General features: G+C 51.5%; 1 protein-coding gene across 3 annotated transcripts in view; it reads left to right on the plus strand.

Annotated features, from left to right (window-relative positions):
- The first annotated feature begins 228 nt into the window (after positions 1–228).
- Positions 229–21,775, plus strand: part of JDP2 (Jun dimerization protein 2) — a 41,509-nt gene continuing 19,962 nt past the window's right edge. Inside the window, exons 1-2 of one of the 3 annotated variants that reach the window (XM_043556660.1) lie at positions 229–306; positions 10,300–10,523. In XM_043556660.1, coding sequence (XP_043412595.1) covers positions 300–306; positions 10,300–10,523 — 231 coding nt within the window. In that variant the 5' untranslated portion in view covers positions 229–299. Of the gene's footprint in view, positions 307–1,289; positions 1,405–1,633; positions 1,751–10,299; positions 10,524–21,775 lie in introns of those variants that run through there. The other 2 variants (XM_043556659.1, XM_043556661.1) reach the window with 2 other exon arrangements.

The raw sequence follows: 21,775 nt of genomic DNA on the forward strand, positions 1-21,775 counted from the left end.
GAAGGCATGAACTTTTTCTTTCACTTCCTTTCTTCTCTGGGTGATGGCCTGACATCACTCTGGGAAGGAGGCTGAAGGTTACTGAATATAAACACTGTCACTCCTATCTGGCTTAGGCAGAAAGGTAGGCTGGGCACCCAGGGGGTCTGGAGGTAGGAGATGCCAACCATGGTGCCAAGGCCTCAGGAGCCACACGTGCGCACGAGGGCTCTGTGTCTCTGTGCCTTTACATACTGGAGGGCACCGTGGAGGACGCATTTCCTCTGGAGTCGCCATTAACCATCTACCACTCTAGGAGGATGAAAGGTGGGAGTAAGTTGGTAGTGGAAGTCGTTATGGGGGAGAGGCCATCTGGGGTCGGCCGAGGGCTGGGTCTGCTCACGGGAGTGGCCCTGAGCCGAAAGAAGCCCGCTGGAGTGGGCCGGAAAGCCCAGGGGTCAGCCGGTGCAGCCACAGAGAAAGCGGTGGGCTTTCAGCCCCAGAGGAGGGCAGCCTCCCGCAGCGAGCCACCGGGGGGGGGGGGGGGGGGGGGGGGGGGGGGGAGGGCGCCTGCGGTGGTGGCCCGGTGGGCTAGTAGGTGGGGACGATCCTCTGCCCATCCTTCACCGCAAAATAAAAGCGGCTCGCGAGATCCTTCCCTCACGCCCCCCAGTCGTGCAGTGTCCAAGGATGAAAACGTGCTGAGACCCCCCCCGTGGGTCTGGGGAAAAGCGCTGAGGACCGAGGAAGATGGTTCCACGCAGGCTGCGGGTGCCTCCAGGAGCTTGGGGGCCGGTCCCGCCGCGGCGCCTTCTCGCTTCCCTCTCCCGAGCGGCGGCGTGGGTCGCGGGGTGGAAGCGGCTGTGCACGGGGATGCTCTTACATAACCGCCCGCCGCGTCCTGCTTCCCCGCGGGGTGGGCGCCGGGGGACGCGCGGGAGCCCGGGCCGCCGCTGCCCCCGCGGGGAGAGGAGCGCGAGGAGCGGCGGGAGGAGGGCGCCCGGGGCGGCGGGGGAGGTGAAGGTCAGTGGGTGTGAGGCGCCGGATCCACACCCCCTCCTCCCTGTCCCCTCCTTCCCTTCCTCTCCGTCCCCCTCTGACGTCTGGAGCTGGCAGCTCGGCGGGTTCCGCATTCCCGACCCCTCCCCGCCGCCCAGGGGCCGCTATATAGCCGGGGCTGATGCAACCCGTCCCGCCGCCCGCCACAGCCTGCGGGAGGGACGCTCGGCGGCCGCGACGGGGGGCGCTGGCGGCGGCGGACGCTGCAGCGGCGGCGGGGCTGGCGCCGCGGCGGCTCCCGGGCCGGGACGGGCCTGGGCACCGGGCGGAGCTCGGCGGCCGGGCGGCAGCGGCGCTGCGTGGGCACGGCGCCTGCAGCCGGGCCCCGGCCCCGGGGGCGCCGCCTCCGCCCGCGGCTAGTGCACGGTGGGTGCGAGGGCGCGCGCCGGGGGCGCCGGGCCGGGCGGGGCGGGGCGGGGCGGGAGGGGCGCGCCGGCCGCGGGCACCTGGGACGGCCGCCCCCACGCGCGGGCCGGGGAGGGGAGGCTCCCGCGGCCCCGGGCCCGCCAGCGGTCCCGGCGGGGGGCGCTGCAGCACGGGCCCCTCCCGCCCGGCGCCGGGGAGCCGGCGGCCGCCTTGTTGGTTCCCGCCCTGGGACGGGAGGCTCCGTCCGCTCCCGGGACAGCCTGGGCGCTGCCTCCGCCTCCCTCCCGCGCGCTCCTTCCCGGTGCGTTTGCCGGGAGGTGCTCCCCTCGGGCGGCGGGGAACGCGGGTGAGTGGGGAGAGAAGTGCCCGGGGGAGACGGGAGGTGGGGGTGCAGATGGAGGCCGAAAGGCCAGGGAGGTGCAGGGTGCTGGTGGTGGAGGGATGACAGGGACCTGCTGGCAAGTCGTGCCGGCCCCCACCCCGCTCCCTGGGGGGAAGCGCGGCTCTCTGAGGGCCTGGACAGGGGCTGGGGCTCTCGATCCAATGAAGAGGGTTCTTTCGGGGCCACTGCTCCCGGGTTCTGGGTGGGGAGCGAGACTGGGGGAGGCCCGGGGCCCCTTTGGGCTGCCCCTGGCTCCCAAGCCAGGTTACATAAGGAGGCAAGTCTGCTAGGTAACCTGCCCCTCCTCTCCTGCCCAGCCCAGAAGACTCTCTTCTGCCCCGCCCCTCAAAGGAGGTTGAGGGATTGGGCCACAGGGCCTGGATCCCCGGACCCCGGGGTGGAGAGACCCGGGCTTAGTGGGAGGGGCTGGGAAGGTGGGAGTCCTTGGCTTTTCTGCAGGGATGGATGGGCCATCCTAGCGACTGGAGATAGAGGTTGGTGGAAGAGGAACTCAACTGACCCCTTGGGTCAGCTCCCGTTACAAAGTTGCCTGACCCTTGCTCAGTGTAAGGCTCTCCCGACTGGCGTCCGGGGCTTGGTTCTATGACCTGAGCACATGTGCTCAGGGCAGATGTGCTCAGGTCTCTCCAAAAAGGGCTTGCAGACCGTGTGGGTGTGTGTACTCATGTCTAAATCTTGGTGGTCTGTCCTCAGGGTCTTAGGTTGAGGAGCATCCGACCTGGAGCGTTAAAGCATGATTGGATGCCTGCTTGTCCTTTAAGCCCTTGCTCTGAACTGTGTTCCCAAATCATCTCCCTCCCTGCCCCCCCCACCTCCCTCCCCTGAGGGTTTTTTAAAACACCTCCCATTGCTTTCATCTTTCCAGCAAATCTGGCTGCAGCTTGGATGGATGCCTTATCTTCCTTTGCAGGTTTCTAGGGGAGAGTTTAACCAGGTATCAGGTGTGAGTGAGCATGGCTCTGCCTTTTTATAAACCTGAGGACCGGGGAAGAGAAGCAAGATCTATTCTCGTGCCTCTGGCTGGTGAAGGTTTTGCCTTGTTTAAAACAGGGAGGACAGATTTCTGAAAGACTCTTCTGTTCCTCTTCTTCTTTGGCCTTGGTTCAGAGCTACCAGCAGCTCCAGAATCTTCCTGAAGAGCTGGGTGCTGTGAGATTTGAAGGGCTGTTGGAAGGCACGGGCGTTGGGGCCTCTGACTTTCCTCCTAGGTTGGTGGCAGCCACCTCCAAGGAGATGTGTTGATAAGTGCTAACAGGGTCCCCTAAGGCAGGATTTGGACAAGGATCTCTCTACTCACTCAATGCCTCGCAGCCCAGGGTCTGTTGTCTGCCCCACCTGTTTGCAAGACCTGTGGGCATCTTTTCCAACCTGCAGAATCCTTGCCAGGGTTCGAAGGGCTGGGCTCTCTGGGGCTCGTTTGTTTGTCGTGGGGCTGCTGGTGTTGCAGTGGGCTGCCTCTCTCCCCCGTGTCTCTGTTTCCAGCTCGGCCCTGGAAGAGAGGGGCCGGTGCCATTCCAGGTTGGCCTGCTCAGTATTCATTCTGCCCCAGCTCAACTTGAGCAGCCAGAGCCAGGGCTGAGGGCAAGCTACATTCTTTTCTGCTTTTCTGCTGCAGGATGCAGTTTGCTTTTTTCCATGTGAATGAATTATGTTTGAAACCGAAATGAGAGGAAGAGAAAAATAGAGTGAGTGTGTACGGGTATGTGTGTGTGCATACCTATATAGGCAGGGGGAGAGCAGCAGGCACATTATTTTTCCATTTTCCTTTAATTAAGGCTCTGTGGAGGTGTGTTTGAAAACAGAGGGTCTCCTATGCCTTTGAGGAGGGTGAGAACACTGTTTTGGCTGCGTCCCGGGCCATATGCAGCGTATGGTGGCCAATGAAACTGGGCCTGGCTCGTTCTGTTGCTTGTCTTGGCAGTCGGTTCCGTGGCTTGTGTTACCAGCTCTGGAACTTACGGGCTGCCAAGCTCTGTGTGCCTGTGTGTGTGTGTGTGTGTGTGTGTGTGTGTGTGCGTGTGTGCACCCTTGTGTGTGTGTGTGTGTGTGTGGTTTGGCCTCTCGAAGCTCCGCGGAGACAAATGCCTTAGCGACCCAAGGTTGGAATTTTCAGTCTGTGTTTCTTTACACTCATTTGCCGGCTGTGGGAGGCCCAGCGAGAGCCCCCCATTCTGGGTTTTTGTTGTTGTTGGTTTTTTTTGTTTTTGTCTGTTTTCTTGCTGCAGCCCATAGGATTCCATTTGTGGAGCTCCATTTCCAAAACTTTAGTTGGCCAGTGGCATTTTTTTTAAGGGCCAAGAATTTGTCACCCGCCATGTGCGTGTCTGTGTTACGTATCATACTATGAACTACCGACACCAATGAACGCACATGGGGTGAGGCGGGAAGAGAGGATAGAAGGCTTGTCCAGTGGTAGTACCTTCCCAGCTCTTTGCTGTTTGGGATAAGGATCTTGGCAGAAATGCCTTACCGTGTATTTATTGAGCACCTACATTAGGCAGGGGAGAAAGCTGTGTTAACAGGCGGGGCCTCGTCGGAAGCATTTCTCTGGTCTCCAGGGAAGAACCTTTCCTGCGGGGAGAGGTTCCGGTTTCCTCTATGGGCCCGGATGGCCTTGCGAGGATCGCTCATGCTAGTGTGTGCCTTGCCGCTGGCTTCCTCTGATCACTGCCTCCCCTCATTCTCTTCTTGTGAGGATCTAAGGTCTGTCCCTTTCTAAGCAGCGTAGGGATACCACAGCTTGAAGGACACAGAAGATGCTGGCCCTCTGCTTCTGGGGGGAGCACACTGGTGGTGCCTTGCCAGCGAGCTAGGCAGCTGTGTTCTGGCCTCCGGAGGAAACTTTAGGAGAAGCCAAGGCAGAGAGACATGTATTCTGCCTCATCTCTACCCCTCTGTACCCAGCATTGATCTGCCCTCCTCTGTTTCTCTGTTGCAGTAACGGCCTGGATGCAGGATGGTCTTGCCCCTTGGAGTTTACAGCTGGAAAGTGGGACAGCAGAGAATCCTCTGGGGAAGAATCTTTTTCACAGCCCTAGGAAAGGGAGATCAGTGCTAGGTGGGAAATGTGCGGAAGGGATGTCGACGGGTCACCCAACACTAGGGTTCCTCCAGGAAGGAAGGCCTTCATGGCTACGCTGACTTCACGCTCACTAGGTGCAGGCGTTGTTCCAGGTACTTTCCAAGTATTAACTAATTTAATCCTCTCCTCCGCCTTACAGGCCAAATAGCGTTACTTGTTATTCCCACTTTACAGCTGAGGAAAGCGAGATGTGGGTTAGGGAACTCTCCCAGGGTCACACAGCTAGTAAGGGGCAGACCTGGGATTCGCTCTCACATGTGCTCCCAAGTTCCTCTTCCGAACGTGCCTCGCTCTCCTGCCTGCAGAGCTGAGACAGTTGTGCGGAGACACTTGTGCGGCCGCCCCATTCTTAGTCTTAGAGATTTCTCCATCCTTTCGTTCCTTGCCTTCTGGATCGGCTTATCTTTTGGAAGCTGATTTACCCACCTCGTTTCAGATTCCAGGAGACAGATCATTCCAGATGATTCCTTAGCTCCCAGCACAGGTCTGGTATTTAACTCTCCGAGATTCACGATAGTTAGTACTACGTTTTGTGACCACTGGCCTGGAACCTTTCCGTCTGCAACCCCCCTCCCCTTCCTGGCCGTGGACTTCTGACCTCCACATTTTCCTCCTGGGAATCTTCCCAGGCTCTGGCTCCCGAGACCTCTCACCCCCTCTTGCTGATTCTCAGGTGCTGGCTACCTGCTGTTGACTTCTAACCCCACTGGGGTTCCTGGGACCTGACCCCTGAGCTCCCTTGCTCCTTGGCCTGCCACCACTCATCTCTACTTTCTCTCGGTGCTGAGCCTTGCAGCCTCGGGTCCTCTGCACTCATTGTGTGCCCATCCTGGGCTCCCGATGCCAGCCCAGGCCAGCTGTTTGCCTGGAGGGGGGCTGCCCTTCTCAAAGAGGCCCAGGGACTTTAGAGCCTCCCTTAAACTTTTATTTCTGTGGACAGAGAGTCCACGGTGCAGATCCTAACTTTCTCTTAACTTACCCCCTACCGCCTTTCATCTGTCTTTGCCATTCTGGACGAAGATGATGACAATTGGACACTTTTCAACAAGAATAGCCCATTATGAGCATGACCCTTCAAAGCAAGACTATTATTTACTTGTAGATGGTTCCATTAAATCAATGATATCTTACACATTTACATATAGGAAACAAGAGAAGAAGACAAGAGAGGAAAACTTAGGTTACCTCTGCTTTTCGTTCTTTTGGCCAAAATGACCCTCCATGTTAGCATCTTCCAACAGGGCCCATTTTCTGGAATTGAAGTGTGTTGTGGCTTTTCTTGGGTTTGTACAAGGCAGCGCCCCACCCTGTGCTCCTACAAGACCCTGAGTAAGTCAGAACAGGGGGGTACAGCCGTCAGATCTTTGCTTTAGGTTCTTGCCTCTTGGACCCATCGGGTCCCTATTTCTTCCAAGCCCGCTTTTAAGGGAGCTGCCTCACACCTCCCCAGATCTTAGGCTCCGTAGCAGCTTAGGGTCTACTGTGACTTCCTGGACACGTTCTGTCTTATTCATGCCGCCCTTGCCAGTCTCATCCCCGATCTGTGCATTACCCAGCTTTTCTTTATTGGCTAGTTTCCAAGTTGTTCCTGGTCAATGTCCCAAATTGCCAAAATCATTTGGGATTCTAGGCCCTGTCTTTTGAGGTCAAGCCCCATTTTCCCGTTTTGGTCTTCTGCAGACAAGTAGAGCCTGCTCTTTATTTATGCATCCCAGTTACTAACAGAGACTTGGAGGGTGTTTATCTTCCTTTCCGACCTCTGGGGCCCTGAAGGGAAAAAAACTCTGGGTTCTTCCCCCAAAGCTTTGAGTGCATAGTTCTCTTTTTCCTCCTAAATTGTTTCCGTATGGAACAAGCAGTTTGGGAGATGATTTCACCTCTTGTCATCTTTCCTATGTCTTCCTTGAAGTGGGTAAATTCCTCCTGGCTGTTGCTGGTTCCTTGCCACTGCCCCCCCCCCCATTTTTATAGATCCCTAAATCACATCGAATTGTTTTATTTTTCAAATCGCCAAAGCTGCCTTTCAACCTTGGATCGTCAGCCGGCTCTTTCCAGTTAGTGAAGACTCGATTCTGAAAGGGAGCCCCTCCTGCTCCTGCGCCCCCCCACCCCCACCCCCAGAGCCCTGTAGGATGATTTCGTGCTGGTGAATGTCAGCTGTTGTGATTGTCTCCTAGGAATGGCATGTGTTAAGGACTTTGTGGTTTGTATCTGAGCATTTAGGGGCGCCCTTGTGGAGGGGGAGGTGAAAGACGGGGGATGTTTGCTTCTGCAGAGGAAAGCCTGGTGTCTGAGCCTCAGAGTGAGGCTTGTCACTGGGATGGGTTCACAGGGGAGCAGGAATGGCAAGAATTTATGGGGCTGCTGCTCCCAGGGGGTGGTTGCCCCTCCGAGGGGGTTCCACAGTAGCAAAGAATCCATTATATTTTGGGATCATTTGTTAGTGTCTCATTTATACCATCTGTATGAAAATAAACAGAAGCTGCAAGCAGAGACTATCATTCCCGGAATAGAGTGGGGTCTGGCTTGCGTCTCTTCCCGAGATGGCTTAGGCAGGGAAACATACAGAAACCTCTGGAGTATTTTTCTTGGGGTCTACTGTGGGAACAAATAATCTGGAGGTGGATAACGAACATCTCAACTCCCAGAGACAGATCCTTACCCCACTCACGGAAGTTTGCCCCACCGTGAATTTTTTTTTTAATCATTTGTTCATTCATTCATTTTCATTTATTTATTAATTCAGTAAGTATTTGTTGATTAGCCTTTCTGTAATCAAGCATCCTTTTAGGAGCCACTGACTCCTTGTGGCATCAGTTCAGGTCTGCCAGAGGGGATTTTGTAAGGTCTGCTCCTCTCCTGAAAAGGAGATGTGAGTTTCTTTTGTCAGGCCGGCTCCGGTGGCCTGAAATCACTCCCCTCTGCCTGTGAGGTGTCCACATGGCTGGGCCCAGGCATCATTTTTGCCGCATAGGAATGAGTCCTTACGTTGGCCCCTTTCGTATTTTCCCTGGAGGAGGCCCCGGGAGACAGGCAAGCTGATCCACTCCACCCCAGAGCTGCCTCCTGGGGTAGGAAGCTGCCACCTTCTCTGCATTGCAGACCTGCCTCCGGGGGCGGGGGCGAGGGTGACTTCAGTCCGGCTCAGGTTTAGGGAAGGTCACAGTACACTGACACACCACAAGCAAGATGTCTGAGGGGCCATGTCCATGTCTGGGCTCTCACCCAGGAGGGTGTTCAGGGAGCTTCCTAAACCTGGATCTGCACTGAAAAAGGCAGAATAGAGGGTCTTCTGTGCAAGAGAGCAATCCTCCACTAGGGGCTAGTGTCTCAAAACCCACCATTAAAATGTCATTCCTTCTGCATTAATCTCTCTTGAATGCCAGGAGGGGAAACAGAAAGGACGGGGTGAGAAAGCTTTGGTTCTAAAACCCAGGGACCAGGAGTCCAGCCCTGGCTTTTCCCCTGTGTGACCTTGGGCAAGTTGTTTAACTTCTCTGAGCCTTAATTTCCTCATCTGCAAAATGAGGATGTGGTTTAGATAAGCACAGGGCCTCTTCCAGCTCTAAGACTATAACTTGATGCGAATGAGTCTCAGATCCTTTTCTGAGACGGCCTGGGGGACCCTAGGTGCTAAGGAGGGCAGAAAGGTGTGGGATGGGAAGGCAGGGCTGAGGGCCCCCCGGTGTGGGAGGGTGTGGGAGGCAGAGCGGGTGGAACACAGATGTAGGGCCTGGGGCACCAAATGTGAACTTGGGTGCTAGGCAGAGAACTCCGTACAATCGGCCTTATAGGCAGATGTGGCTGGTGTGCCGAGGCCAAAATGGTAGGTCCCCTGTCCACTTTAAAGAAAGTGATGTCCAGTGAAAGCCTTTGTGGTTAGAGGGTACAAATCCCTCACATGCTTTTCCCCTTCAGAGTGCAGAACCTATTGAGAAAGAGACACGGGGTTGGGTAGGGAACCAAATTTCACCTTGAAAGCGAAACGGAGATGGAGAACGTGTGGCCGAAAGGGGCTCCCTGGTGAGCCCCTCTCCCACAGTTTAGACCTGGCAACCTGAACGGGAACAAGGGATCATGGATTACCCCAAGGGCCACTCTTGCGGGAGGCAGAGAGCCCAAGGCAGCGTGGCCACGTGAGAATTGTGGCCAACAGAGAAGTGCGTGCAGTGGATCTCACATCTCCCCTGTCTCGAGAAATACCTCCTTCTTCATGGGAAGAGACTGATGGAGATGGAAAGATAGGTCAAAGCTCCCCCAGGATTTCCAGGACAGTCGAGGTTTTGATTTTACAGCCCTATGCAGAGGTTGGGAAGGGGGAGAGGTTCTTCCTGGAGTCTAGGAGCAGATTTGTGATTTATAAGGCTGTGCACATTTGATCTGCATATTCTCAGTGCCTCCTGGCTCCTAGGTGGTCAACAATTGGATGGATGGGTGGATGGATGGATGGATGGATGGATGGATGGATACGAGCCCTATGGGGGACCAGATGAGTCTGACTTTCTTGGCAGACATGCTTTCTTCACTGCCATCCACACCCTGAAGTGACCGTTTCTTACTCACAAACTTCTCCCAGCAGAGAGAAGGAAGAAATAAGAATTCCCTTGGTATTGACCTAAGTTATGTCTTTCTTTCATGCCTGAATCTTTCTTCCCTTGCACACCTTCTGGGCCTGGCAGAGCCACAGTATGTGTTTGCTTTGAGAACGAAGAGACCAGGGAGGACTTTTCTGGTCCCGGGTGCCACTGGGAAAGCACACGCTAATGAATTTCATCTCTTTGCCTCAGTATCTTCCTCATAGATGCCACATGCACACACTCACACACACACTTACCTCTAGCTCTGATTTGCTTCATTTCATATTCAGGGTGTCTTAACAAGTATGCAGAATGGGATGTGTGATTTGAGGGGAGGCACCGTGCCAGACCAAAAATAGCTCCCTCTCAAACAGGTGCGAAGGTGCTTGAAATCTCACCGTTATAATCCATTTTCCTTGGAGGCAGCATGCTGCAGTTTAAATCCCAGCTACCCCAGTTTTAACTGTGTACGGTCTTGAGCAAGTTATCTTTCTCAGCCTTGGCTTCTGCCTCTGCGTAATGGGTCTGACTGTGTCTCATGGGATTACCGCAGTGCCGAGCACATAGCACATACTGAATCAGTGTGACCTATGTCTGGGTTAAGCATTGCCTTCAGTGCCAAAAATAATGTTGCTGGGAGTTAACTGATCAGCGTTTCCCTCTGTGACAGAATGAACTTAAGGGCAGGAGGAATGACTGGGTGGGGAAGGGGTTTAGAGGAACATTAGTGAAAGAAAGGAAGAGGGCCTGGCAAGGCATGGGGGCTTAAGCCCCTCATGGGACCTCTCACCTGGCTGACAGCACGTGTCCTGATCTTCTCGAACCCACTCCAGGCTGGGCTGCCACTCCTCCTGCTATGATGCCTGGGCAGATTCCAGACCCTTCCGTGACTGCAGGCTCTCTGCCAGGGCTCGGCCCCCTGACCGGACTCCCCAGCTCGGCCCTGACAGCGGAGGAGCTGAAGTACGCCGACATCCGCAACATTGGGGCCATGATCGCCCCTTTGCACTTTCTGGAGGTGAAACTGGGCAAGAGGCCCCAACCCGTGAAAAGTGAGGTGAGCGAGCCTTGTAATCCCCCAGGCAGAATCCAAGGGTAGGGTGCCTGGGCCAGAGCCCCAGGTCTAGCCCCAACATTCGCTGAGTGACCGAAGCATTGCTGTTCGGTGTGGGCTCTGAGGACCAGTATGTCCTATGTCCCCCTGCAGCTTGTTAGAGATGCAGCATCTCAGGCCCCACTCCAGAACTGCTACATCAGAATCTGTGTTTTAACAAGCTTCCTGCCCCCGCCCCGGAGGATTCACGGACATGTTAAAATTTGGGAAGCTCTGGGCCAAGGCAGGATGCCGAACCTGCGTCTGTTTGTTGCAGGGGCAAAGGAAGGGCGATTAATAACAATAATAAATAATAATATATTGGCAATCTCTCTGGGATGTTGGGAGGGTCAGGGGAGATCGTGGAAACATGCACATGCTTTGAAAAGGATACACGAGAATGCCAATCGTGGATTAGCTTGAAAAATTATTGTTGTCGGTCACATCATTGTCTCTACTCCTCTTGGCCCTAGGCTGGAGTTGAACATAGGCACTTGGGGAAGGGTGGTGTGGCGGCCCTTCCCAAAGCAGCTGCCAGAGATGGGCATGGCCTCGGTCACTCAGCATCATGCGCCTTAAATGGTGTTTGCGGAGGACCCGCGTGTGAAGCACTCCCTCCCCAGGTCCCTTGAGGCTGCAGCTCCCATGAGCCTTTCCTTGCAGAAGAGCAGCGTTTCCCTGGGGACTGGTGAGAAGCAGAAGTCCCCAGCGTGGGTGAGCATCAGTGCTGTGCACGGCCCCAGCCACTTCCCCAGGGCTGGCAGTTTGTCCGAAGACCTGCCCCAGTGAGGTCCCCAGCCTGTGCCATTTCTGCAGAGAAATTGGACAGAATGGCTGCCAAGCTGGAAGCGAGAAAGAGCGGGTGGCAGGAGGTGGAGAGGGGGTAGGGGCAGGGTGGGGCGGGCACGGAAGCTGCTAAGCATAGGTGCTCATTCCTAAGCAGAGGGGCGCCTGGATGTGGTTCCATCCTGTAGCCTGGAGCTGAGGGCTGGCCTTTCCGGAGAGGGGGATTCTTGAGTGGGGAAAGGTGTCCGGGTACTGCCTTGGGTTTCTTATACAGCTACTGCTCTGCTTCCCCCGCCATCCCCACGAGTACCATAAAAATTGCAAAGAGGGGCTGCTGGGGGCTTGGTCAGCGGGGGCAAACTGGCCATTTGCGGGCTGTATCTGGCTCTCGGAGGTGTTTTATTTGGCCCGTGCAGTGTTTTAAAAGAAACTTGAACCAACATTTCACTTGAAAATTTGGATTTTAATCTTTGATTAAAAAATGGGGAGATCTGGTCACACTGTACCCCGTTCTGGCATGGCAACAGCTACATGGAATGGAAAGCCCCACCTCACCCCTCCCGTCCCCTCCCCTCCCCTCTCCTCCCCTCCGTTTGCCACAGACCCCCACACCTCCCTATTGTTCTTGATTTTGTTTACACTGTTGGTTTTGCTTTTGTTACCACCAGCTGCCTTCATTTACCTTAACTGCTTGGCCCCCCGCTGTAGACATTTGCACCGGAGACACCTGCATTCGGTGCATTGTAGGTGCCCATTAAAGACTGTTAAGTACCAGATGAAAGTTGACGGTAATTATATTCTTCTGAGTCGATTTTGTAAATCAGCAGTGCTGTTAATAGCACTTCCTGGCTTATTTAGGTTCTGTTTTCTTTATGGGGGGCCCTTGTCTTTGGTCTTTTGCTATTCACTTTCCCAGGCTCATAACTTGAAAGCATCCGTTTCTGGGTCGTTCCACAGTATAAGTGCCATTTAAAACCAGCAGCTGAGCCGTTTCACTGGGGCGCTGAGGCCGGGGGACCAATGAAGAGCCAGGTGGCTTGGTTCAGGGGCTGGCCCAGCGGGGATTTGCCCCAAGGCCGAGTTACCGCCCCTTCCCTTTCTGCAAAGGGCTCTGGAGGAACTTTTTCCTTTTCCTTTGGAAAAGGGCTTTATTTGGGTTGGGTATTTTTACATTTCACAGCCTCCCCCAGATTGGTGGCATATGCCCCGTACCTGACAGTGACGTGCGGTCTTCACAGGCATCACAGGCATCCACAAACGCGCACCACCCCGGCCGTGAAAATAACAAGCCGTTTTTAGGGCGTATTTGCATGTCCCCTCCCCCGCTGTCAGACTGCAGCATCGTGGGGGCGAAGAGGCAGATGGAACAGAGCAGACTGAGCTGGCGCGGAGCGAGGTCAGCCCTGCACTGGGAACTGACCTCCAAACGCTTCCTAGGTCAGACCGAAGGTTGGGGGAGGGCCATTCTTAGAGCAACTAGAGAACAAAGCAGGTGGGGAGAGAAAGTCGCAGCTGGAGAACCTTTGGTCCCGCAGATTTATTTGCATATGGCAAACTGTCTTTGGTGGATTCTCACATTGGCATTTTAGACTGGTAGAAGTTTCTTGGCTAATAATAAGATACTAGCTCACCATTATTAAGCATTTAAGATGCACCAGGCCCTGTGCTAAGTGCTGAACATACACGATCTTGTTTATTCCTCCTTACCCGATCCCGACCACGGGGTTAAAGAAGGAGAATTTGAGGTGCGGGAGGTGGGGGTGGGGGGGAGGTCAAGTCATTCAGGGTCACATGGTTATGTGGTAGTGACACTGCTGCTGACAGGGCACCGTCCTGGTTGCACTGAGATGTGCACCAGGCACAGTTCTGGGCGCTTTTTGCGAAGTATCTCGTCGAACCTGCACAAGAACCCTTTGAAGTAATTACTGTTAATTTCGTGGTTTATGCCCGAAATATGGATGAGGTTGGCGAGACTCAGTGAGGTCCAAGGTCATGCATGCAGCTGGGAAATCAGCCCCAGCAGTCTGATGTTAGAGCCAGAGCTGTGTTGCCCCCCACCAGCTCTCTTCCTTACACACTTCTAATCAGCACTCTGTCGGGCTGGGGAGGCCGGATGAACCTGGCCCCGGAACACTCGATCATTTTGATGACATGGCCCAGTTATTGCTGAGCCCCGCACTTCTGCAGCCGCATCGTCTCCCAGGCCCCGGGGGGGAGAGGGCTGGCCTACCTGCTCTGTGCAGGTGATTCTGTCCGAGCTGGCTCTCAGGCAATCCACCTTGCAGAGGCCGCGTTCTCTTGGCCATGGCCAAACACACGAAGCAGTTTGGTAAAAGAAAATTGGAGGAATTAAGTTAAAGGACAGGTTTTGTAAATGATAAAGTGCTTTGTGCCGAGGTTGTTATTATTATGTGGTTGAGACTTAAAAGTTAAACTGTTTCGGTGCCAAGGGCTTGGCTGCAGTCCATTTGTTGAGCAGATATTTGCTAAGCAACTACTATGTGCCAGGCACTAGGAACTGAACCATAAACAAAGCCCCTTCTCTTGGAGCTGTATAGCATAGTGGGGGGCATCCGGAAATGCACATAAGCAAAGTCATATATAATACAAAAGGTCAGGTAGTGGTGAGTATTGTGAAGAGAAACTCAGCGAAGCAAGCAGATGGAGAGTGGCCAGAGGGCTCATTCTGATGTCTGGCTGGGGGATCTGGGGACGTCGCCTTCTGGGTTATGGGATGTTTAGAACCGATGCTTCTTCCTCGCCTTTCCTTTCCTATGTTCCTTTTCAAGACAGTGTGCTCTCTAGCTTTCTCCAGAGTTTTCCTTCTTTTACTTTCCGTTCTGTAGCCCCTCCCAGCCAAACTCTTCAACCCACCAGACCCTACTGGCCTGAAGATCTTGGCCCGTCCCAGGGCATCTCTGAGTGCGCTGCTGTGGCCACACCCTGCCTCTGCACCTGGAATGCATTTTTAGTAGGGAAGGCAGGGAGGCCAGAAACCCCACCCTTGTGCACGCGTGGGGTGCACACACACACACACACACACACACACACACACACACCAAGCACTCACTTAACCACCTGCTAGATGGGATCCCTTACCCTCTTTGCCACTCTGCAGGGCTCTAGAGAGGACTCAAGTTCAAGGGAGGTTGGATTGGATAACCTTTTAGGAAAGAGTCTGCAAAGTGTCATTCCATGGGCAGGAGTCAGCCTACCGATGAATCTCGTTTGGCCCCTAACAGTGCGGTTTTCTTTCTGGCTTTTTTTTTTTTTTTTTTGAATTGAATGAGTTGCTATATTTAAAAGCCAGGAAATGTGGACTTTCTGGCTCCTTTAAAAAAACCAGAATATCTGGCCACTCTAGGCCCACACCCTTATATGCACCGAGAAGCTGGAGCTGAGTAGCAAGTGCTCACTGTATTTGCACATAGCCTTTAGCTTGCTGCAGTCCCCACCACTCCCTGTTGCCTCACACACAGCCTGCTTTTGCGTGCGTGTCCTGTGTTTAGGTCCCAAAGACAGAGATGACATCTTATGTTTCCTTTTATTTCCACCAGACTGTGCAGTATGCCTTGCACAGATTGTATGGTTTTTTTAAATTTTTTTTAATGTTTATTCACTATTTTTGAGAGAGAGAGAGAGAGAGAGAGAGAGAGAGCGCAAGTGGGGGAGGGGCACAGAGAGAGGGAGACCCAGAATCCAAAGCAGGCTCCAGGCTCTGAGCTGTCAGCACAGAGCCCGACGCGGGGCTCAAACTCCCAAACCGTGAGGTCATGACCTGAGCCGAAGTCAGACGTTTAACCGACGGAGCCACCCAGGTGCCCCCAGACTGTATGTTTGATACATGCTTGTTGGTTTAAACACTAATCAGCTATGCCAACTTTGCAAGTCACTTAAACTTTCTGTCCCTGGATTTCTGCATCTCCTAATTCTTATCTCTGAGTGTCGTCCATTTGTTTTTCTATTTCTGAACTCAAGCAACTTGAGGCAGAAAAGAAAAAAACACAATGAACATCAAACCAACTATTCCCCAAACTTGGCTAATCATCAAAACCACTTGGAAAACTTTTTATAAATACAGATTTCTAGACCCCACCCCCGGGGCCCATGCACTCAGAAACTGTGAGGGCGGAGTCCAGGAAATCTGTGTATTTCATAGGCTCTGAGATTCCTGGGCTGCATTTGGGAACCTGATTTTCACTGTTTAATACCTCTCCTCAAGCTCTGCCAATCCTTTTCAGGGAGCATTCCGAGGGCTTCACCTGGAGGAAGTAGTGTGCATATCCCGTCACGGACTGCCTTTCCAGCACAGATTCCATGCTGACTGGGTCTGTGTCCTTGTCATCTTCAGAGCAGGAGAGGCTTAGGCATTTGTGACTTTCACACTGGTCATTTTCCAGCTTCTCCGGGGGCCCTAAAGAACATTTAGGGTTTTTCACCTTTGATGAACTGTGTTAAAAAAAATGTTTTTTTACATTTATTTATTGTTGAGAGACAGAGTGAGACAAAGTGAGAGCAGGGGAGGGGCAGAGAGAGAGAGAGAGACACAGGATCGAAGCAGTCTCCAGGCTCTGAGCTGTCAGCACCTCACCTGACGCGGGGCTCGAACCCACAGACCTTGAGATCATGACCTGAGCTGAAGTCGGACACTCAACCGACTGAGCCACCCAGGAGCCCCTTCCTTTGATGAACTGTGAATTGGAGTCCGTGGACTGTAGGGTGGTCGTGGAAGGTGTGCTCATTCTCAGCCACGGGTGGTCGCCCCAGAGTTTGTTCACCAAAACGTTCGCCCATGTTTAGCCTGAGCATACAAAGTTGCCCCAAATCATCTGATGTGCTGGGTAAATGTTGGCGTAAGCATGCTTGTGTTTTTAGTGATTTAAAACATAAAGGCAGCCCACTGACATTTTTTAGCAAGCTTTGCATAATTGGTTTTTAATTTGTGACTCTTTGAAATAGCATTGGCCTTCTTCCCCCTGACTCAGACACTTTTTCTGTCTCATACTTGTTTGGCAGAGAGATCCAATCTGTCCCTTCTTGGAACAGAATCTCCCAGCTCATCTTTGAAACACTGAGTTTCCACTTTAGTTCCGTCACTTTCTTAGCATTTTCAAAAGCTGTTAGCTTTTTTAAATTTCCTTTAATAGTTTAATTTGAGGGAGAGGGAGTGATCACTAAAGGCAGCTCTAGGTGTATTTAACCTTGGCCCCCGTGTTACTGAGTCTTACTTGATGTGGTACCCCCAAGCCTTCACAAGCCTTGTGACACTCTTATTTAACATCATAGGCTGGTCACATCCACTGTTGTTCGAGGACAGGGCCCCTTAGAGACATGGTGGTGGGGACGTGGCTGGATCTGTGTGTTCTTGGAAATCAGACGCCTCTACAAAGTTCAGGGAGTCCTGTGCTGCTTTCTTAGATTCTCTGTCTTAAGATGGGGATAATATTCGTACCTCTTAGGGCTGATGGGATGGTTAAATGAACTAATGCAGGTAAAAGGTCTGGCATAATGCCTGGCACTCAATGAGATACACAACAAATGTGAGACATGAATGTGGTTCACTTTTCCAACGTGACAGTTATTGAAGTTAGTTTTTACAGTTGATTCCAACACCGCTCCTTGGGCTTTCATTCCCTTGAGGGTATTTTGCCCGTGGAGGCAGTGAGTGGCCTGAATGTCTAGAGACCCCAGGTGTCAGGGGTGCAGGGCATCAACCTAGCTTCCTAACCAGAGGGGGTATGTCTGGGGCCTGGGAAGAGCTCTGGACTGGGGTTCAAGCTTCTGGGTTCAAAATCTGGGTTCTTCTTCGCTCACTCCCACCATGACCTTGGACAAGTAAGTCAGCTATCTTTCTGAGCGTCAGTTTCCTCATCTATCAAAGGAGGAAACTGACACTCATCGAGTTGCATCATGAAGATTAAGTGAGGCACTGTGTAAAAAGATGACCTTGACTCCAGCATGATATGATGGTAAATTGCCTTTTCTAGGGGCTGAGTTTGTGTGTTGTGAATCACACTGCAAATTCTGACAGCATTGGCCTTTCCAGTGTGTTGTGCCTTTGATCCGGGTTTCAGGGAAGCCAGCAGACCTGTTTCTGGTTGTGCGTGCAGCCAAATTTTAGTTACCATTGCCCTTCAACCCTCTGTTGTCCCCTAAGCTGCTTTGTGTGACCCCTTATCTTGTTTCCTGTGGTGTTAAGGTCATTGCTAGATTCCTGTGAACCATCAGTTTTTTAGCAGCCATACAAAGTGGCCTCTTCTGTCAATGCTGGCCATCTCCCTTTGGTGTCCCCAGGTCCCCGGCATGGACTCAGAGTTGGGAAACTGGGTCATCTCACTGGTGAGCTCCGCTGGCTGAGCCCCTCTGGCACCAGCCAAGCCTCTCTCCTTTCTGTGCCCCAAGGCAGAAGACAACTTGACCTGATGTTGGAGCTCTGAGACCTGGGGCTTACAGGCAGATTCTGGCCAGCTGTAGAGGTGCTGGGAGTCAAGTTGCGGGCCTCGTCTGGGTTTAGCGACCCCTTGAGGCTGGGGCCCGTTGTGCTTTGCTCCATGGCTGTGGCTGCGGGGTTCCCCTTTGCTAAGCACAGTGCCTGTGCATGTTCTGGGTGGGAAGCTCCCGCAGAGTTTACTTCCATGGCCTCCTTCCTGTCCCTCCCCCAGCCAATAAAATACGTGGGCTCTTTGGAAGCATGTGGCAAAGCAGGAGTGCTGCATTGGAACACTTTGGCTCTGAAGAGTTTACTAGACATTTAAGCTTCTGTCTCCTCCCTTGTGAAAATGAGGGAGACAGACCCCCTATCTCACACCATATACAAAAATTAACTCAAAATGGATCCAAAACTTGATATAAGAGCCAATATTAGAAAACTCTTAGAAGAAAGCAGCTGATAATCTTCACGAGCAATGATTTCTTAGATAGGACACTAAAACCACAAGCCACAAAATAAAAAGTAGATAAATTTGACATCATCAAAATTAAAAACTTCTGTGCTTCAAAGGACACAAAGTCAAACAAAACACAGCCCACAGAACGACAGCAAATTTTTGCACATTATAGATCTGATAAGGGACTCATAGAATATATAAAGAGCTATTACAAGTCAATAATAAAAATGGGCAATGCACATTTCTCCAGAGAAGATCTATGAATGGCTAAAAAGCATATGGAAAGATGCTCAACATCAGTAGCCATCAAAGAAACGCAAATCAAAACCACTGAGATACCCACTAGGATGACTGTTATAGAAAAGAAAAATAAGTATTGGTGACAATGTGGAGAAGTTGTAATCCTCATACACTCCTGGTGGAAATCTAAAATGGTGCAACCAGTTTAGAAAACAGTCCTCCAAAGGCTAATTCCACTCCCAGACATATACCCAATAGAAAGGAGCACATGTCCATGCAAAAACTTGTACACGAATGCTCACAGCAGTATTATTCATAATATCTCAAAAGTGGAAACAACCCAAATGTCTATCGATTGATGAATGGGTAAGTGAAATATGATATATGTATACAGTGGAATATTATTTGGCCACAAAAAGGAATGAAATGCTGATACTTGGCTACAACATGGATGAACCTCGAAAACATGTTTCATGAAAGAAGCCATTTACAAAGGAGGACATACTGCAGGATTCCATTGATGTGAAATATCTAGAAAAGGCAAATTCATAGAGACGGGAAGGAGAACCACTTCCCTGGTGACTGGGGCTAGGGCAGATGGGAGAGGTGGAGGGGTCCACTAAGGGGCGTGGGCTTTCTTTTGGAGGTAGTGAAAATGCTCTAAAATTTATTGTGGTGATAGTCGCACAACTTTGTGAATATACTAAAAGCCACTGAGTTGTGTACTTTAAGAGGGAGCATTGCCTGGTATGTGTGAATTTTATCTCAATAAAGCTGTTTTTAAAATGGGGAAGAATAATATCTACATCACATAAGTGTGGGGAGGATTCAAAGGCATAATCATGTAAATCACCCGGCATGTATCAGGGCTCCAGAATTAGTAGCTATAGTGATTAAAACCCCCTTTTAAGCCAGCGGTAATGAAAAAGTCGGGATCTGGTTAGGGACATTTTCTCCTCTTTCCTTTTTATTGCTAGTGGCCATCCAGAAGCAATGAGAGCAATCTGGCAGGATTTTGTATGGAACTCAGGAGGAAATATGGAGTAATCCTGGCTACTCATTAGAGTCCTCTGGAGAGTGTTTAAAAAAATATTGATGTGGAGCCCAGAGATTCTGATTCAGCTGGTCTGGGTGGGGCCAGCAGGTGTTTCTAGCTTTCAGCCATTGGTTGAAACCTTTGGTACCGTCTAAACTGGCCCAGGTCTTTGAAGGACTGAGGGCATCTGGGTTCAGGATAGAAGACTCATGCGAGCAATGCACTTCATAGTTTGCAAACTGTGTTTGTAGACATTATCTCTTGATCTGTTTAATAACCATACAGGAAGGTGTTATGAATGCTACTAGTTGTGAGACAACTGAGGCTCAGAGAGGCTAAGTCATGTTTCAAGTATAATTTTATTCTGTGTTTTTTTTTAAAGCAAGATCTACACACATGCTCCTACCTATTAGTTATCAAATCTAACACCTTGGGGAGCACTTCCAGGGTGATGCCTATGGCCAGGTCAATCTATTTTGGGTAGACTTCAGAACAAAGCCTTTTCTGCTACTTTTCTTTAAGTGATAGACATCCTGAGAGTGCAGGGCAAGCTGATAAAATGTTATAGACATATGTACACACACACACACACACACACACACACACACACACACACCATTTGTAACTACTGTGTATGAGGAAAACACGAGATGGGAATAATTTGGATCCTGAGGCTGTCAGAAACTGTTCTCTATAACCTCTGAGTTAAAGGTTTAAACCAATCACAGCACGCCTATGGCTCTAATAAGGCTGTGATACCATGGGAGCCCCTTAATAACGTACCACCTTTATCTGTTTAGTATATTGTGGTATCATTTGAACAATAGACTCCTGCTGCTGAAACCGATCTGAAATCCACTGGTTTACTTTGGTGTATACCAAAGCGGGGTCTGCAGAGCAGTGGCAGCAGCATGTGAGAGCACCTTAGAAGTGCAAGGTCTTGGGTGTCACCCTGAGACTACTGAAGCGGATGCTCTAGAGGGCGGAGTCCAGAAATCTGGGATGTAACAAGCCCTCCAGGGTATTCCGATGCTCTCTGCAAGTCTGGATGATCTGCAAAGTCCCTTCCAGCCCTGACTGGCAATGATTCTCTCTGAGAATACCTATGAGGGGTCTAAAACCACGTTTTTTCCCAAACCTATCTCAAACTTTCTGGAGGGAGCTGCATGCCATCAGCTATTAAGTAATGTGTGTGGTACTTGACTCTGTGTAAGGCAAGGTTGCAATCTGAGTCAGCAAACATTTCCAAACCAGTTATTTCCAGGTATTGAGATCCTCCTGGCTGCCAGCATTCACACCCTAAGGGACTTCCCAATTAATTAAGCTGCGGAGCTTGTCAATAGGCCGGTTCCTTTATAGTTTTTGAAGGGAGAATCAGATAAGCTATTCATCACAGTAGCTGGCTGGAGTTCTCAGCCGCCCTGGTCTGAGAACTTGGGTGGGGGGGAGCTCTCCACCTCCACCCCACCCCCACCCCCACCTCCACCTGCCTGGGAGTTGCGAAGCCTTCCCTTCCCCATCTCTCAAATTTTATTGCTTCCATTTCATTACATAAATCACTCATGGTGAAAACCTTCCGTCCTCCAGGCCAGGTATCCCTGGCTGTGAATTCATCTGGCCGTGTCACCTGGGTGGGATTTTTATTAGTGGGAGTTCAGTACCCACGAAATAGAGGTCGGCGTTCTGCTCAGCGATTTGTCTGTTATCTGTGCCTCATGCCTGAAAGAAATTGGCTGAAATCTGTGTTTTAGCTGCACACCCGGCATACAGATTAAACTGAACTGCACTGGTGGAGAATAATTAAGCCAAAGACCTTGTTTTTCACCTTCGTGATGAAAGACAAATGACTTTCAAGGCTTTAATAGGATGATGGCACTTGAAATGTTCTTCTACTTTGGCCAACTCGGGACTTAGAACAGCCCTGTACATGAATATTCTTTGCAACAACTGCATTTTCATTTAATTGTAGATAGTCATTTTGCAGGATCTCTTGTTTCTGTCTTTTGGTGTTTTGTTTTGATTTTTTTTTTTCTTTTGCCCCAGTGTAATCAAGGCATATTACACTGCTATTGTTAAAGAATTATTAACTCTTTTTGAGAAAATTGATTTCCCTTCCCAGATATCTTCTGCTTCTTACCAGTCTTTTAGAGGTGGGGAGAGCCTTGTGGGGGCCACTATTCCTCTCCCTTTCTCATCTTTTGAATCAAATGTCAATTGGGCAAGAAAATTGACTGATTGCCTAGTGGGAAACTAAACCTCACCAAACC

The sequence above is a fragment of the Prionailurus bengalensis genome, chromosome B3 (assembly GCF_016509475.1).
Source record: "Prionailurus bengalensis isolate Pbe53 chromosome B3, Fcat_Pben_1.1_paternal_pri, whole genome shotgun sequence".
NCBI lineage: Eukaryota > Metazoa > Chordata > Mammalia > Carnivora > Felidae > Prionailurus > Prionailurus bengalensis.